At 37.7% G+C, this 18,255-nt stretch overlaps 4 protein-coding genes across 5 annotated transcripts; all 4 read left to right on the forward strand.

Annotated features, from left to right (window-relative positions):
* On the forward strand, positions 262 to 1,977 carry LOC104699104 (cytochrome P450 71B31). Its single transcript, XM_010414449.2, has 2 exons — positions 262 to 1,207; positions 1,344 to 1,977. Exons 1-2 carry the CDS (start codon positions 321 to 323, stop codon positions 1,975 to 1,977), a joined length of 1,521 nt encoding a protein of 506 aa, XP_010412751.2. The 5' UTR covers positions 262 to 320.
* LOC104791594 (cytochrome P450 71B31) lies at positions 5,345 to 7,255 on the forward strand. The gene is made up of 2 exons (XM_010517517.1): positions 5,345 to 6,272; positions 6,480 to 7,255. The coding sequence occupies exons 1-2, from the start codon at positions 5,367 to 5,369 to the stop codon at positions 7,104 to 7,106; spliced, it is 1,533 nt and encodes a 510-aa protein (XP_010515819.1). The 5' UTR covers positions 5,345 to 5,366; the 3' UTR covers positions 7,107 to 7,255.
* LOC104791595 (cytochrome P450 71B8-like) lies at positions 10,661 to 12,611 on the forward strand. Of its 2 annotated transcripts, XM_019246783.1 has the most exons (4): positions 10,847 to 11,354; positions 11,663 to 11,709; positions 11,795 to 12,181; positions 12,606 to 12,611. In XM_019246783.1, exons 1-4 carry the CDS (start codon positions 10,847 to 10,849, stop codon positions 12,609 to 12,611), a joined length of 948 nt encoding a protein of 315 aa, XP_019102328.1. The 2 variants fall into 2 exon arrangements, with proteins under 2 accessions (XP_019102327.1, XP_019102328.1); XM_019246782.1 differs by having other exon boundaries at positions 10,661 to 11,548; positions 11,663 to 12,181.
* Positions 13,655 to 16,300, forward strand: LOC109133342. The gene is made up of 3 exons (XM_019246370.1): positions 13,655 to 14,128; positions 14,396 to 15,817; positions 15,908 to 16,300. Exons 1-3 carry the CDS (start codon positions 13,655 to 13,657, stop codon positions 16,298 to 16,300), a joined length of 2,289 nt encoding a protein of 762 aa, XP_019101915.1.

An 18,255-nucleotide genomic window follows, 5' to 3' on the forward strand; every position in this document is an offset into this window, starting at 1 on the left:
GTTAAATAAAAAAACAGAAGGCTTAGATCTGTTGATTGCCACGTTATTGTTGTCGGTTTGGTTAAAGAGAGAGCTCTATATCTAACCTTTGTTTTTGGGGGCTTCACCATCTCCACCCATATTCACATTTAACACAATTACACAAGATTATGATATCCTCGATAGAGACTCGGAGAGTACAAAACCCTAACCTAACCACATGCATTGCTCCATATAAATTATAATGCCTCTTTGAGAACAAAAATGCTCTTCACTCCCAAATACAAAGTAAGAAAAAGACATTTACAGTAGTTACTTAGCCAAAACAAAAGACAGGACTAATGTCAATCTTCCTATGTTTCCTCTTCTTTTTCCCTCTCTTTTTGATCAACTTTAAAAAGCTTTTACCCTCGAAAAGGAAGCTTCCTCCGGGACCTACGGGTCTTCCAATCATAGGAAACTTGCACCAGGTTGGAAGATTGCTTCACAGTTCCCTTCACAAGCAGTCTTTAAAACATGGACCAGTGATGCTTCTCCGTTTCGGGGTTGTCCCTGTGGCCGTAATCTCCTCCAAGGAAGCAGCAAAAGAAGTTCTCAAGACTCATGACCTAGAGACTTGTACCCGACCTAAGATGGTCGGGACCCGTTTATTTTCTTACAACTTCAAAGACATTGGTTTCACTCAGTATGGCGAGGACTGGCGAGAGATGAAAAAGCTCGTGGGGATCAAGCTCTTTAGTCCAAAAAAGCAAAAGTCTTTTAGGTCTATCAGAGAGGAAGAGGGTGACTTGCTGGTCAAGAAATTTTCAAACTCTGCTCAAACACAAACCCTAGTGGATTTGGGGAAACCCCTTTTCTCCTTCACCGCCAGTATTATATTTAGACTTGCCTTTGGGAAGAACTTCCGTGAGTGCGATTTCATTGATATGGAGAGAGTCGAAGAGCTGGTGATAGAGTCAGAGACCAACGTAGGAACCTTGGCATTCACTGACTTCTTCCCCACGGGTCTCGGATGGCTCATAGACCGGCTCTCTGGTCAGCATTCGAGGATGAACAAAGTCTTTTCCAAACTCAGCAATTTTTTTCAACATGTGATTGATGATCATTTAAAGACTGAACACAAACAAGATCACTCAGACCTCATCAGTGCCATGTTGGATATGATCAATAAACCCACCAGTGAAGGCTCTTTCAAGATCACCCCCGATCATCTCAAAGGAGTCATGTCGGTATGCTTGAATGAATTCTTAACTAGTACCAAATTTGAAAAGCAGTGTTATAGCTTCGGGAGCAACTTACAAATCTACTTTACAAATTCTATTTTCAAACAAAAATCATGAATTCTAACGTATGTTATTTATTTAAGATGTGTTTTTAGCGGGAGTGAACGCAGGAGTGATCACGATGATATGGACAATGACAGAGCTAACCAGACATCCAAGAGTGATGAAGAAACTCCAAGAAGAGATTCGAGCAACACTCGGGTCCAACAAAGAGAGAATCACAGAAGAAGATCTAGAGAAGGTTCATTACCTAAAGATGGTGATAGAGGAAACATTCAGATTACACCCACCTGCTCCTCTCTTGCTCCCAAGATTAACAATGTCCGACATCACGATTCAAGGCTACAGTATTCCCAAAAACACCATGATTGAGATCAACACTTACACGATAGGACGTGATCCCAAATGTTGGACGAGCCCCGAAGAATTCATTCCTGAGAGGTTTTTAAATACGTCTGTCAACTACAAGGGTCAGCATTTTGAACTCTTGCCCTTTGGAGCTGGTCGTAGGAGCTGTCCCGGGATGGCCTTGGGAATCACCATTCTTGAGCTCGGCCTTCTTAACCTTCTTTATTTCTTCAATTGGAGTGTGCCAGATGGAATGACAATTGCAGACATTGACATGGAAGAAGTTGGAGCATTTAACATCGCCAAGAAAGTTCCTCTTAGGCTCGTACCAACTCTTCATATATCTCGCGTAAACAAATGCATTTAATATATATGATAAAGATTCGTAGGTTTGCCCTCTTTCTGTACTCGGTTTAGTTTTTCATTATGTTTGCCTTATCCTGGCTGGCTTATGCATTGTTAATCGAGTATATATTCATGTCCATGATGTTTTTATCTTCAATAGAACTTATCTTAATCTACAATTTTTTAAATATGTTTTTTTGTTCATTGAAGTCGTCTTTAAATAAATTAAACCATGTTCCAAGTTGAGATAACATTCAAAGTATACCAATGGTTTATATTAGTTGCATTAGCTCAATCAGAAAAGAGTGATCCTCAGGTTCTAAATAATATATAGTTTGGATTTTTCCTGAGGTCCTCCGTCTATAATGAAGAAAATAGAGAGGTTGTTGAAGGTTATAACTAAGAATTTAGAATCCATAGGTGTTTTTTTTTAACCTTCATAGTTATTCCCGGAGAAAACTTCTTAAACCCGTAGAACATTTGAAATATATGAGGTATTTTTTTTCTCCCACACCATAGTTAAGAGCTTGATTCTTAGTTATATATATATATATATATTTTTGGACAACCAGAAACTTGTATTGATAAACCACTGTTCACATACAAGAAAGAGACAGAGTGAGAGTGTTCTTTGCTAGATCATCTGCGATCCGATTCTGGGTTCTAGGGATAAAGCAAAAATTACAAATAAAAAAATGATTGGATAGATCTAGGATATCATGGAGAATCCCGTGAAGGTCTTTCGAGTGGAGCTTCAAATTCAAGGCCTTGACTAACGCCTGAGAGTCTGTGGCGATCGAAAGGTGAGTGAAACCCAAAGCAATTGCAACTTCAACCGCAGTAAGAGTTGCTATCACTTCGGCCATCAAAGGGGAATGAACATGTGTATCCAGATCTGAACCTTGCTGAATGATTCGAGCATGATGGTCCATGAAGACCCAGCCGAGCCCTGCTTTTGGTTCAGAGATCCACGAGGCATCTGTAAAGCAGGTGATTATATCCTCGTGTTGTTGTACCTGATTCACCGGAAATTGGTTCTGGGGCACAATCGGTTTTGTTGTGTCCAATTGGGCTGTTTGCCATTCCTTTTCCCTGATTATAGCAATTTGGGTCGCATCCTACGCCTTTATGCATTCCTTGTTGAAAATCAGTTTGTTGCGAGCCATCCATATCGTCCAAAGGATCCATGGGGCCAAAGGGCCTCTTCTGATTCCAGTTGGTGGTAGACAGATTAGCCGGTTTGCAGTGGTGATTCCTTCAGAGGTGGAGCACATCGCCTAGGAAGAGAAGGCACTGCTGAACGGGGCTTGGCACCATACCCTATTCGCAAAAGGGCAGTGGAAAAACAAGTGGAGCTCAAATTCAATCTCATTGCAGTGTGGGCACTTCGCATCTCGAGAGATATTGTGGCGGTTGAGGTTTGCTCCCACCGGAATGGCTTGCTGTACGATCTTCCACATTAGTAATTTTGTTTTCGGGGACGTCTTAACATTCCAGATGCTTGATGTCCAACTGAAGGAAGATGAAGCCTGGGGGTTATGTGGACCTGATGGATTAACTTCTTCTATTTGTGCAGTATAGTATCCTGACTTTGTGCTATAGATTCCATCTTGTGAGGGTAGTCACGCCCATCTGTCTGGTGCTCCATGTTTACTAGGTTTTAACTGCAGGATTTCTTTTTTATGAACAGGTAATACTCGTTTGATAAGGTCTATGTTCCACTTTGAGGTACTTGGTTCGAGGAGATCAACTACCGTACAAAACTGGGATTATGTTGGTGTTGGTCCCATTGGAGTGGTGGGAGTATCTAAGGATAGCCAAGGGCTATTCCATAGTGGGGTTGCGTTACCAGCTCCGATTTATACGTCCCACGTGGGGTTTCAAAAGATCTCTTCCAATACAGATGCTCTTCCACCCGTGAGATGCTGAATTTGGGACTGTGCAATCTAGGAGAGTTATGTGAGGGTAATACTTACCTAACAGAACTCTAGCCATCAGGCATTGTGGAGATGTGAGTAGCCGCCAGCTAATCTTTGCCAGGAGGGCAATTCTTAGTTATATATCTATGAACAAAAATTCAAATTAAGATTAAAAATTTACATAAATCTTTTATACTAGAATTCCACAAGATCTACCAGAACTGAACCCCCAAATATCTAAACCAAACCCTAAAAATAAATAAATGTTTAAAGTCAAATAAGGTTTGACTTTGATGACCCTCGGTTCATTTCAGCCTCAGGGCATCTCCAACAACCCCTCAGACAATCAAATTTTGAGGGGTTTTAAGTTCCAACAATCCCTTAAACCTTCAAATTTTAAGGGATTGAATAGTGAACCTTCAAATTTGAGGGTGCACTATTGAGGCCCTCAAAATCTTTCACATATTTCATTTAAGTCCTTAAAACTTGTATATTTTACAAATCACTCTATTAAATTCAATTGTTTGAAAAATATTTATTTAAATTTAAACACACTAAGTTAAAAACTAAATTATTGATCATATATGAAAGATACACCATCAAAAGACAAATTTTATACAACAATAACATTAATCATAATTTTTTAAGACACACTAATTAATCATATATGTGAGCATTATGGAAAAAATTATATTGAGTAATTTTATATTATGTAATTTTGTTTTATATTTTTTTACAAAAATTACATATTAGTTTGTGTAATCATATAAGGTTTTGTATTTATTAATATTGTTTGATATAATTTTTTAAAAGTATGTTTTATATTTATATATGAAAGTTTTATCAATATATATAACTAATTATTAGTAATATTATGAATTATAATGTAAATATAAAAAAATTTAGAAAAGAATTTTAGGGTGTACCATTGGAGTAACTGACCCTCAAACCTTTATTTTGAAAGTTTATTCCCCTTAAAATGAAGTTGATTGTTGGATGATGATTATCCATCATCCAACTATACCAGAGGGATAAACATATCTTTTGGTATTAAAAAAAGTCGGAAGCTCACTGGAATTAATTTAAAATGAGACCGTAGTGACTAGTGAGTTTATGTCATTGGCCCCAATGTTGTAGCACCCTACGCATATTTCATAATTGCCATATAATATTTGTTGAAAATTAACAAACCTAATTAGATTTGTTGATTGCCGGTTATGTTAGAGAGAAAACTTCATACATCTAACTTGTCTTTTTTCTTTTTTGGGCTGTCTTCTCCTTCTCCACCAATCAAACACACAACATGATGTCTCTGGAGAGAGTTTGCCTTAGTTTTATATCAAATTCCTCTAATAAATTTAAATTCCACAAAAACTTGAACTATTAATATCAGAGAAGCCTAACCCACATGCAGCCTATATATTGCCTCTATGAGAACATAATGCTCATCACTTTAAATACAAAGAAAAAACAAATCCAGTTAGGAAAACAAATGATAAAAACCATGTCTATCCTCCTTTGTTTCCTCTTCCTCTTGCCTCTCTTTTATTTCATATTCAAAAACCTTTTACCTTCGGCTTCTGGAAAGAAGCTTCCTCCGGAAACTAAGGGTCTCCCGGTCATAGGAAACTTGCACCAGATTGGAAGATTGCTTCACAGTTCTCTTCACAAGCTTTCTTTAGAACATGGACCAGTGATGCTTCTCCGTTTCGGTGTCGTCCCTATGGCTGTTTTCTCTTCCAAGGAAGCAGCTAAAGAAGTTCTCAAGACTTATGACTTAGAGACTTGCACCCGTCCAAAGCTGGTCGCCAACGGGTTGTTTACTCACAACTTCAAAGACATTGGTTTCACTCAGTATGGTGAGAAATGGCGAGAGATGAAAAAGCTTGTGGGGCTGGAACTCTTCAATCCAAAGAAGCACAAATCTTTCAGGTATATCAGAGAGGAAGAGGGTAACTTGCTGGTCAAGAAACTATCAGAATCTGCTCAAACAGAAACCTTAGTGAATTTGAGAAAATCCCTTTTCTCCTACACTGCCGGTATCATATTTAGACTCGCCTTTGGACAAAACTTCCACGAGTGCGATTTCATTGATATGGAAAAACTTGAAGAGCTTGTGGTAGAGGTAGAAACCAACGTATGCAGCCGTGCATTCACTGACTTCTTCCCCACAGGTCTCGGTTGGCTTGTAGACCGGATCTCCGGTCAGCATGCGAGGATGAACAAAGCCTTTACAGAACTTACCCATTTCTTTAAACATGTTATCGACGACATTTTGAAGACCAAACAAGTTCAAGATCACTCAGATCTCGTCACGGCCATGTTGGATATGATCGATAAACCCACTAAATTCGGTTCTTTAAAGATCACTCACAATCATCTCATAGCAATGATGTCGGTGAGTGCATATAATTTCTTACTTAGTACCAAACTTTTTAAAGTTCTATTTTGGAAATAAGTTATTGCTTGGATAGAAAGTTAACTGACAATATATAGACATTATTTTTTTTTTGATAGTGCATTTATTCCTCTTATTCTAATTCAATTTTGTTTTTCTCAAGATAATTAAGAACCTACTTAAATTACGTATATGTCATTTGATCAGGATGTGGTTTTGGCGGGAGTGAACGCAGGAACAGTCACAATGATATGGACGATGACAGAGCTAATAAGATATCCAAGAGTAATGAAGAAACTCCAAGAAGAGATTCGAGCAACACTTGGATCCAACAAAGAGAGAATCACAGAAGAGGGTCTAGAGAAGGTTGAGTACTTGACGTTTGTGATCAAAGAAACTTTCAGGTTACATCCACCAGCTCCTCTCTTGCTACGAAGAGAAACAATTTCTGACATTGAGATTCAAGGCTATCACATTCCCAAGAACTCCAATATCAGAATCAACACTTACGCAATAGGACGTGATCCCAATTGTTGGACTAACCCTGAAGAATTCTATCCGGAGAGGTTTTCCGATACATCTATCAACTACAAGGGTCAGCATTACGAGCTCTTGCCCTTTGGAGCCAGTCGTAGGAGCTGTCCCGGTATGACCTTGGGAGTCACCATTCTTGAGCTCGGCCTTCTTAACCTCCTTTACTTCTTCGATTGGAGTTTGCCTAATGGAGTGACCATTGATGACATTGACATGGAAGAAGACGGAGCGTTGAACATCGGCAAGAAAGTCCCTCTCAAGCTCGTACCAACTCTTCCATCATCACTCGTGAATAAATAAGATCAAGATTTGTATGTTTGCCACTTTGCCTCTATCGTAGTACATGTGGTTTTTCTTTCCTATTTGATTTGTTTTGTATTACGTTTATCCTCCTGGTTGACTTGTATTGCGAAATTAGTATACATCCATGTTTTATAATGTTTCTTATAATCAGCAATAAAAACTTGTGTTATTATAAAATTTCACTTATGGAAACGGCCGGCAGCGTTGTCATCTAAGACTCCGGTGGGCGAGGAACCCTCTCCGCGAGCAACGCAGAAATCAAATATAATTAAGAGATCGTGACTATTTAAAGAGATATTTGATCCCGCAGTTCTGCGTACACTCTCTCTGCTCTAGCAGTATTCGCATCAAATGCAAAACACTTGACTAGGTAGAAAAAAACTTGATAATCTTTCACGCTACCAAAATTTCAAGTGTTTTTAATTTAAAATCTTTAAAACATTCATTGTTTTTTTTGGTTCATCATTTTTCAACAAAAATTTCTCTACTTCACTATTTAATCATAGAGTTGATTTTTTTTGGTTGATTTTATAAATAATAAATATGTGAAGAAAATATAGTATACAATAAATTTAGAAATTTTTGCTGAATTGAGATCAACAAGTTCTCTCATATATGAGTTTGCAGGTTTTGTTGGATTCTTTTTCTACGATTTTTGCTATGGTTAAAAACTTCATATGAATTCTTTTCAGTCGGACATTCCATATTACCTATATAATAATTAAAAATTTAAAAATCATCAGACCAAATTAGTTATGATTTTCTTTTATCTCTGTTATAAACCAATGAGAGTGAAAAACACAGTGGTTATGAAGAATTACATTAGAGTCTCGTAAAAGTAATATTACAACTTACATTTTCTTATAGAAGAATGTGATCCATCTAAGTCTACCAAATTAGGATAAATATAAATGCAAGTAATTAAATTTTCTAAACTTAAGTATCAATATTTATTAATAATCTTCTGAATTTTTCAAGTTACATATCTTCTTAATTTCCATATATTGATTTTTTTTGTCTCGACTATCGATATTCAATTCTTTCTTTTTCTATATTTAAAACTTTTCGGATCTAACATTTTTTTTTTTCGTTACCTATAGATGGAGGAAAGAATCAAGACAGTGATATTATGTGCCGTTTTTGATCAAAATGAACCGCGAAAGTATATAATAAAAAAAGTTAATATTGTAAAATTATGTCTAGAACCATGAGGTGTCAACTTACTAAGGTGCACAATAACTAATTATAGAAGAAAAAAAGTTAGCTTAGGACTATGATGGCTTTCATATCAAAGGTGTGATCGACGCTCTATGTTGTGTGATGATCGTGTTATTATTTTTATTGGTATGTTAGGGCATCTCCATCAATAGTCATTAAGCAAAGTTGTTTAAAAATTAGTTTATTATAAATTTTGAAAAAGTTAGATTTAAGAACTTTTAAAAAAACTGTAAAATTTCATCAGTTCATTGATAGTTGTTAAACTTGAGGTCTTTCATTAATTTTTTTTTGTATTTTCTTGTTCTTCACATAAGAACCAATACACTTGTATTATGATCCAGCTCAAATGAATCACGGAAGAAGATGTATCCACCAACCTTGATCCAACCAACCAACCTTTTTGCCAAAAGCTACACCTGAATTAAATCAAGTCAACGCATCCATGCTTGTTTGACAGCAAATGCATCCATATCATCCACTTGCTTATCACAAAAAAATTATTAGCCTAATTTTGATATTGTTTTCCCTAAACCACAAATTAATTATCTCTACCCACCTTCCGGACTTAAATTAGCTTGTTGTTCATCAGAAACACTCACATCAAGATGACCTTAGTTATAACTGATTAGGATCTTGATGGTTTTCATATCAAACACATGTTAATAAACCTTATACATAAATAAATTTTGGCTGTAATTATCGACGAGATATAGGTATGATTGTATTGTTTTAGTTCATTTTTTCACAATCTTTTTTAATTTACTGTTTAATCGTTGAATTGAAAAGGTTGAATTTCTAAAAAAAATTGAATATGTGAAGAAGTTAACATACAATAAATATATATAAATTTTAACTGAACTGAGATTACGTTCGTTCATATGTATATTTCATGTGAACTAGATGAGTACCCGCACGTTTTGTTTATATCTATATACATACATTTATTGCAATACTTTCTTTGTTTCTTATATTTTCATATTTGAAAATTTAAAAATTATATATTAATAAAACAAAACTAAGATTTTTTTGTGAGCAGGCAAAAAATACTAAATTTTGTTTAAAGCTAAATCTTATTCTAAAGTGATTTTTGTAGACAAAAACTATTAACATATTTTTTAGGAAGTAAAATAATCATACCATTTGCACATTTGATTGGTAGATAAAAAAATATTTAAATATCCTACAATTCTTGTCGAAAACTGAGGTATTTAGATATATTTGTATTTAATACCATGAGACTCTCAAATTCTCTTTTATCAAAAAGATTTTCAGGTTGGTTAACTCTTTAATGGTTATAATTAATGTATACAACTTCCTTTCTTGCTAGCTATTCAGTTTCTTGAATATAATTCTCTAATTTAATTTAATTTCCTTCTTTTCTCTTTATTCCTCAACCAACATTATATCATTGATTTAACTGCATTTCATTTGATAGTGAACAAAACTTTGATATTTTCATATATATAATTTTATTTCTCTAAGAACACACTTACATAAATTTCTCAACAATATTAAACAAATTCCCGGTCACTGCTGCAACCCTTCAAATTGTTGAGAAAATTCTAACGCCTAAACCATATGTTCAAATCTTCATGGTTTACCCTAAGAAGATATATATTTGGTGATGCATCTACTTACTTAAAGAATACATCAACATGTTCTAAGCCTCTCTAGATTTTTTATATAAATATTGAAATTGTTTGTGATATGAAAAAGGATAAAAGACATGGAAGATATTTCAACTTCCTCTTTAATTTTGAATATATTTGCTTTTAATTTGGGTTGACAGGTGACACTCTCTCTACTGCTGACGTGTCACTCATATAGAGAGAGTTGAACAATTTTCGTAGTATAGATTCTTTTCCCTTCCGATGTTTTATATATTCGAATATTTCAACAATCATAAAAATATATTAAAAATTATCAAACCAATTTGGTTATGTTATTTTTTTCCGTAAAATGAATTAGTTTCTCAGAAACGTTTGCATTTGTAGTTTACCAAATTAATTGAGGTTTGCACGAATCAGTTCCACAAAAAAATGTTTAGGTTTGTATATAACCACATTATGTTGTCGGTTTGGTTAGCTATAGAGAGAGCTTTAAATCTTAATTAATTTTTTGGGCCTTTAAATTAGTTATGTTTTTCAAGTCGTCTCTTTATGGACCCATAACCCATTAAATACCTTAATTAATTCAATTCCTCTGCAAAATCTTTGATTTACTTACAAAGCCTAAACACATGCATCGCCCCATGAATTTGCATATATATTTGCCTCTCCGCGCGAGGACTCTTCATCGCTCCAAAATACAAAGACAAACAAAAGGCAAGAACCATGTCTATCTTCCTATGTTTTCTCTTCCTTTTCCCTCTCCTTTTGATCATCTTGAGCAAGCTTTTACCTTCCAAAAAGAAGCTTCCTCCGGGACCTACAGGTCTTCCGATCATAGGAAACTTGCACCAGCTTGGAAGATCGCTTCACAGTGTTTTTCACAAGCTCTCTTTAGAACATGGACCAGTGATGCTTCTCCGTTTCGGGGTCGTCCCTATGGCCGTGTTCTCTTCCAAGGAAGCAGCTAAAGAAGTTCTCAAAACACATGACCTAGAGACTTGCACCAGACCTAAGCTGGTCGCAAATGGGTTGTTTTCTCGCAACTTCAAAGACATTGGTTTCACACAGTATGGTGAAGACTGGCGAGAGATGAAAAAGCTTGTGGGGCTAGAGCTCTTTAGTCCGAAAAAGCATAAGTCTTTCAGGTCTATCAGAGAGGACGAAGGTGACTTGCTGGTCAAGAAAATATCAAAATCCGCTCAAACACAAACCCTAATAGATTTGAGGAAATCCTTTTTCTCCTTCACCGCCGGTACCATATTTAGAATAGCCTTTGGACAAAACTTCCGCGAGTACAGTTTCATCGATATGGAAAAACTTGAAGAGCTGGTGCTAGAGGCAGAAACCAACGTATGCATCTTGGCACTCACTGACTTCTTACCTACGGGTTTTGGTTGGCTTGTAGATCGGATCTCCGGTCGGCATTCGAGGATGAACAATGCCTTTTCCAAACTCACCAATTTCTTTCAACATGTGATTGATGAGCAACTAAAGATTGGAAAACTCCAAGATAATTCCAACCTCGTCAGTGCCATGTTGGATATGATCAATATACCCACTAATCTCACTTCTTTCAAGATCACTTCCGATCATCTCATAGCAATGATGTCGGTAAGTGTGAATAATATACGTTTCTTTTTGCAAAGACACTCTTTTGCAAATTCCATTTTTGATATTCTCTCCTAAAATTAAATTCCTAAGACTACACGTATGTTATTTAATCAGGATGTAGTTTTGGCAGGAGTGAACGCGGGAACAGTCACGATGATATGGTTGATGGCAGAACTAGCCAGACATCCAAGGGTGATGCAAAAGCTCCAAGAAGAGATTCGAGCAACACTCGGATCCAACAAAGAGAGAATCACAGAAGAAGATCTACAAAAGGTCGAGTACCTGAATCTGGTGATCAAAGAAACATTCATATTACATCCATCATCTCCTCTCTTGCTCCCAAGAGAAACAATGTCTGGCATCGAGATTCAAGGCTACCACATTCCCAAGAACACACATATCAAGATCAACACTTACACGATAGGACGTGATCCAAAAGTTTGGACTAACCCTGACGAATTCTATCCTGAGAGGTTTTCCAATTCCTCTATCAGCTACAAAGGTCAGCATTACGAGTTCTTGCCCTTTGGAGCAGGCCGAAGAAGCTGTCCCGGTATGAACTTGGGAATCACCATACTTGAGCTAGGCCTTCTTAACGTTCTTTACTTCTTCGATTGGAGTTTGCCTAATGGAGTGACCATTGATGGGACCAAAATCTCATATGCCTCTATCCATCAAAACAATTTCTCAAAAACCCCTCAATAGTATAAAGACAATATTACCCTTAATGAAGGTTGTTAAAGGTTAAATATAATTAAAATAGTAAGTGTTCAACAAAAAACACAGTAGCTCAGTGGTTGCGAGCTCCATGCGCACGCGCGCGCGCCCAGGGTTCGAATCCTACTATACGGGGTACAACTAGGGTGTCACTGGTGCAACTGGTACAACTGGTGCAACTGGTGCAACTAGTACAACTGGTGCAACTTGTACACTTAGGATGTTTGATTTTTATTTAAAAATTGTTAGAGGGGTAGTTTCGTCTTTTCATTAAAGAAGAGGGGTATGTAGAATTAAAGTGGATGTGTAGAAAAGAATTCTTAGGATAGGGATACTAGAGAATTAAATCCCCATTGATGATATTGACATGGAAGAAGACGGAGCTTTCAACGAGTCTCTTGAGCTCATACCAACTATTCCATCATCACTCTGAACAAATTAATGTGATATTTAATAAATAAGATCAAGATTTGTATGTTTGCCTCTTTTATTATCGGTTTGGTTTTTATTGTAAGTTTATCTTGGTTGGGCTTGTATTGTGAAATTAGTATATCTCCATTTTATAATGTTTCTCTTCAATAAAACTAATATTATTATAGTATTTACGATTTCAGATATCAGTCTTTCAAAAAAATTCATTGAAATGGTCTTTTTTAAAGAAACGGCTGCGTTTTGCCAAAGATTTTGAAGGGCGAGAATCCTTTGTGCGCGGAAGTTAAGTAAAAGGAGATCATGACCATTAAAATGCAATAAGAACTATAATCCGATGGATGAAATATCGAAGTAAGTAGTTTAGTATAGTCCTGACCCTGTAATCGTAGACTGACCTCTGTAAAGGGAAGATTAAATTGCTCATTTTTTTCTTAACTGTTTTGTATGTTGATGATATCCGACTTGAAACTTGAAAGCACACTATATAACGCCATAGATGGATTAATACATAGCATTCAAAACATAACAGGAAACAGCAATAAGTTCATAAGTTTTCTTGGGGATGAAGAAGGTACCACTAAGATAAATTGATAAGTCCCATAGAGTGTATATGAGAAGAAGAAGCGAGGGTTGAGACGCACGAGCGGTGGAAGAAGTTCACACGTGCGAGTCCTTTGAGATACAAAAAGGTTGTTAGTTGGTTGTGAGAGTCATGCTTTGAGTTTGTTAGATTGTACAGAGTCGTGTGAGACTTCTGAGGGAGCCAGAGGAATGATCTAGTTGCGTCTAGTAACTCTGTGCTAATCAATTGTATCATCTTAGTTCTGATAATAAAAAAGAGATCGTATTCTTTTTTTTATCAATTGGTGCGTTCGTGATCGAGATCGAGTCTTCGCGTGTGATTAGGGTTGGCGAATTTTGGGGAATCAATCAATTTTGGGAAATTTCGAGATCGCGATGGTGATGGAACAAGTCTTGACACCGGTGAAGGAGTTATCAACAGAGGAACAAGCTTCGATTGAGTTTTACGAGCAGTTATCGCAGGTCAAGACGAAGTTGCGAACATCGGATTTACAAACGAAGGATCAATTAGAGTTAATAAACTCTAAGATTGGTTCGCACGAACAGATGATGACGGAGATTAACAAGAAATTGGAGTTTCTGATCAAACATCTTCTTGGGAAAGAAACGATACAAGAATTCGGAGGATCGAGTCAAGCGGGAGCTGCAAGATCTCAAGTTCTTCGAAACCAGGTACCAAATTCTTCTCTGAAACCCTGCCGTAGTGAGATTAGGTCGGGATTACGAGAGAATCTTCTCAGAAATGTTGAGATGGCCATATTCGAAGGGTTTGGCATATATGGTTGGATCGCTAAGGTGGAAAGATTTTTTGCGATGGGTGGTTATAACGAAGCGGAGAAGTTAGCTCTGGTATCAGTTAGTTTACAAGGTGAAGCGTTGAGTTGGTATAATTGGGAGATTAATCGCAGACAGTTTTTGAGTTGGGAGCAATTTAAAGCTAGCTTGATGTTGTGGTTTGGAAATCTTAAGATTTGAGGGCCTAGCCAAAGTTTATTCTGCATCAAACAAACTGGTACAATCGCGGATTCCGTTCAGCGGTTTGAAGATCTCTCTTCACAAGTGACTGGATTGGATGATCAGAAGTTAGAAGACATATTCTTAAATTGATTATCTCAGGAGATGCAGGAGCTAGTGCATATGCAGAAACCACGTGATTTACCTGAGGTGATCGCAGAAGCAAGGGCTATGGAAGGAAGCATTATGAGCCGAGTGGTTAAGAAAGAGTTATTGTTAGCAAACAAAGAAAACAAAGACCCTCATGTTTATGAACAAAGGGCTCAATCAGGGGTTAACAACAATAACCGGAAGACAAAGGTTATTACAACAGAAACGACACCAATGGGTGATAGACAGTTGGTGCGTTCTGAACCAAGACCAAGAAGACATAATACAAATGCGGAATTAGACGAGAAGAGGATGAAGGGCATTTGCTTTAAATGTGATGGACCATGGTATAAAGACCATAAGTGTCCAAATAGAGAATTAAGGGTGCTCACCGTATTCAATGGATTTGAAGTAGAAGTCTTGGATGGAATTGGGGAAGAAGAAACAATAGAAGAGGCTATCGGAGAATGTATGGCACTTTCATTTTCATCTTATAGAGGACTTTCCTCATCTACAACTACTAAAGTTCGTGGGGCAGTAGGCAAAGAAGGAGTGGTGATAATGCTAGACAGTGGAGCCACACAGAATTTCATTTCACCTGCAGCAGTAAAGAAGCTCAAGCTGAAATGCAGGACAAACCCTAACCTTAATGTCCGACTAGGAAACGGATTGTTGGTGAATGGTTTAGGAGTGTGTGAGAACGTAACATTCTCCACTCAGAATTTGGAGTTCACACAAAATTTCGTGGTGTTGGAGTTGGGACTCATTGATGTAATTCTGGGAGTAGCTTGGTTGAGTACACTCGGGGATTGCAGAGTCAACTGGCATACTAATGAAATGTCATTCCTGTACAAGGGCAAGACTGTTCTATTGAGAGGTGAAGAAGATTTAAACAACTCCAAGATGTCCCTAAAGTCCTTGTCTAGCAACTACACAGTCAATTCAAAATGTGTGGAAGTGGAACTGTGTAACCATCAATTAACCCAACCTACTACACATCAATTGGACACAAGCATTCAGACGGTTCTCTCAAATTTCACCAGTGTGTTTGCCATTCCGACATCTTTACCACCTATTAGAGGGCGTGAACACGCCATTAACTTGATCCCTGGCACAACAACCATCAGTGTGAGGCCATATAGATATCCACATGCTCAAAAAGAAGTGATGGAGAAGATGGTACGAGATATGCTTGAGGCTGGCATCATTCTACCAAGCCAAAGTCCTTTCTCAAGTCCGGTTCTCTTAGTCAAAAAGAAGGATGACATTTGGTGTTTTTGTGTTGATTATAGAGCACTGAACAGCGCCACAATACCGGATAAATTTCCTATACCGATGATTGATCAGCTTTTGGATGAGTTAAATAGATCGGTGATTTTCTCCAAGATGGATCTTCGAGCAGGATACCATCAGATAAGAATGAAGGAAGAGGATGTTGCTAAAACCGCATTTTGAACACATGATGGACATTACGAGTTTCTCTTAATGTCATTTGGTCTTACAAATGCCCCTGCTACTTTTCAGGCGTTGATGAATGAGCTATTCAGACCTTACTTGAGGAAGTTTATCCTAGTCTTCTTTGATGACATATTGATATACAGCAGGAACTTGGATGAACATGTGGAGCACTTGACAGTGGTTTTGAAGGTGTTAGAGGAGCATTGCTTATTTGCCAATCAAAAGAAATGCATGTTTGGTCAACCTCAAGTCGGCTACTTGGGTCATATAATAACGTATGAGGGAGTTTCAACATATCCTACCAAGACTCAAGCGATGACTAAGTGGGTGACTCCTAAATCAGTGAAGAAATTGAGAGGATTTTTAGGCCTTACAGGATACTATCGGAGGTTCATAAAAGGCTATGGCGTTTTGGCTCGACCCCTAACTGATTTACTTCGGAAAGACAGTTTTGAGTAGACTTCAGCAGCTCAACAGGCTTTTGATACTTTGAAGAAGGCAATGTCCACAGCCCCTGTTCTCGCTTTACATGACTTTGATGAAGTTTTCATTGTCGAAGCAGATGCCTCAGGTTTTGGTTTGGGTGCAGTATTGATGCAGAACAAAAGACCCATTGCCTATTTTAGTCATGGTCTAACTGCCAAAGAACAGCTTAAGCCAGTATATGAGAGGGAGTTGATGGCAATAGTGTTGGCTATTCAAAAGTGGAAACATTATCTATTTGGGAGGCATTTTGTGGTTTATACTGATCAAAAAAGCTTGAAATTTTTGTTGGACCAGAGGGAAGTGACTATGGATTATCAGAAGTGGTTGATAAAGCTGTTGAATTATGATTTTGAGATCATTTACAAACCTAGAGTCGAGAATACTGCAGCTGATGGGTTATCGAGAATGACTCAACCTCAAGGTGTAATTCCTTCATCGGTCCTCATGGCATTAACGGTTCCCACAGTGTTGCAGTTACATGACATATATGAGGAGATTGATAAAGACACAAATCTGCAAGAACGGCTTAAATCTTATACAACATTGTCTAATGAAAAGGAGGGATATTCGGTGAAAAATGGGAGACTATGGTTTAAAAACAGGTTGGTTCTACCCAAATCTTCTAGGTTTATACCAATCATTTTAGAGGAGTATCATAGTGGTCTTTTGGGAGGACACTCGGGGGTGTTAAAGACAGTTAAGAGATTACAACAGTCTTTTCATTGGGAAGGTTTGATGAAGGATGTGCAGAAATTTGTCTCTGAATGCGGCATTTGCCAATGCCATAAGTACTCGACACTATCTTCTGCGGGATTGTTACAACCTCTACCGATCCCAAAACAAATTTGGGAAGATATATCAATGGATTTTGTAGAAGGCTTACCAACTTATAATGCAAAGAATGTTATCTTGGTGGTGATTGATAGACTGAGCAAGTATGGCCATTTTTTGAGTCTGAAGCATCCTTTCTCAGCTCCGGATGTGGCTCGTTTGTTCATCAAGGAGGTGGTCAAGCTACACGGTTATCCAGCCTCAATAGTATCGGATAGAGGTAATACATTTTTGAGTTCTTTTTGGAAAGATTGTTTCAAACTTTCAGGCACCAAGCTCAAGTACAACACCGCATTTCACCCTCAGATCGATGGTCAGACTGAAGTGTTGAATAGGTGTCTCGAAACGTATCTTCGATGCTTTGCATCAACTCATCCAAAGACATGGCAGCAGTACTTATCGTGGGCTGAGCTTTGGTACAACTCGTCATATCACATTGCACTGAAGACATCTCCTTTTAAAGTGGTGTATAGCCGTGATCCTCCAGCAATATTGCGTTTCGAAGGTAACTCGACTAAGGTTTCTGAATTGGAGGACATGCTGAAGGAGAGAGACGTCATGCTATCACAAATCAAGCAGCATTTAACACACGCTCAACAGCTTATGAAGAACAATGCAGATAAGCATAGGAGGGACATCGAATATGAAGTTGGTGATTGGGTGTTTTTGAAGTTGAGACCGTATAGACAACAATCCGTGGCAAAGCGGGCTTGTCAGAAACTTGCAGCAAAGTTCTACGGTCCATTTGAAGTGATGGAACAAATTGGTAAAGCAGCATATCGCTTACAATTGCCAGAAGAGTCGAAGATACATCCGGTGTTCCATGTATCACAGATTAAAAAGGTTTTGGGTGAGCACAATCAGGTTATTCCCTTACCAATGGAGTTTAATGAGTCTTATGAGTTGGTTGTTGAACCGGAAGCAGTGTTGGAGACCCGGTATAATGAGAAAGGAGTTTTGGAGGCTTTAGTGCACTGGAAGGGCTTACCTAATCACGAAGATACGTGGGAAGTGGTTAGAGAACTACAGCGGCAATACCCAACCTTAGCGCTTGAGGACAAGCTGCGTTTCGTTGAGGGGGGGGGGGGGGGGGGGGG

This window comes from Camelina sativa, chromosome 6 (assembly GCF_000633955.1).
Source record: "Camelina sativa cultivar DH55 chromosome 6, Cs, whole genome shotgun sequence".
Taxonomy (NCBI): domain Eukaryota; kingdom Viridiplantae; phylum Streptophyta; class Magnoliopsida; order Brassicales; family Brassicaceae; genus Camelina; species Camelina sativa.

Excerpts from the sequence above, each read along its gene's own strand:
- LOC109133342 (XM_019246370.1), top strand. The coding sequence starts at position 13,655 with ATGGTGATGGAACAAGTCTTGACACCGGTGAAGGAGTTATCAACAGAG. Across the intron at positions 14,129-14,395 it reads AAGCGGAGAAGTTAGCTCTG|GAGATGCAGGAGCTAGTGCA; the intron begins GTATCAGTTAGT and ends TGATTATCTCAG. Across the intron at positions 15,818-15,907 it reads TAAGAATGAAGGAAGAGGAT|GCGTTGATGAATGAGCTATT; the intron begins GTTGCTAAAACC and ends GCTACTTTTCAG.
- LOC104791594 (XM_010517517.1), top strand. The coding sequence starts at position 5,367 with ATGATAAAAACCATGTCTATCCTCCTTTGTTTCCTCTTCCTCTTGCCT. Across the intron at positions 6,273-6,479 it reads ATCTCATAGCAATGATGTCG|GATGTGGTTTTGGCGGGAGT; the intron begins GTGAGTGCATAT and ends TCATTTGATCAG.
- LOC104699104 (XM_010414449.2), top strand. The coding sequence starts at position 321 with ATGTCAATCTTCCTATGTTTCCTCTTCTTTTTCCCTCTCTTTTTGATC. Across the intron at positions 1,208-1,343 it reads CATCTCAAAGGAGTCATGTC|AGATGTGTTTTTAGCGGGAG; the intron begins GGTATGCTTGAA and ends GTTATTTATTTA.
- LOC104791595 (XM_019246782.1), top strand. The coding sequence starts at position 10,661 with ATGTCTATCTTCCTATGTTTTCTCTTCCTTTTCCCTCTCCTTTTGATC. Across the intron at positions 11,549-11,662 it reads ATCTCATAGCAATGATGTCG|GATGTAGTTTTGGCAGGAGT; the intron begins GTAAGTGTGAAT and ends TTATTTAATCAG.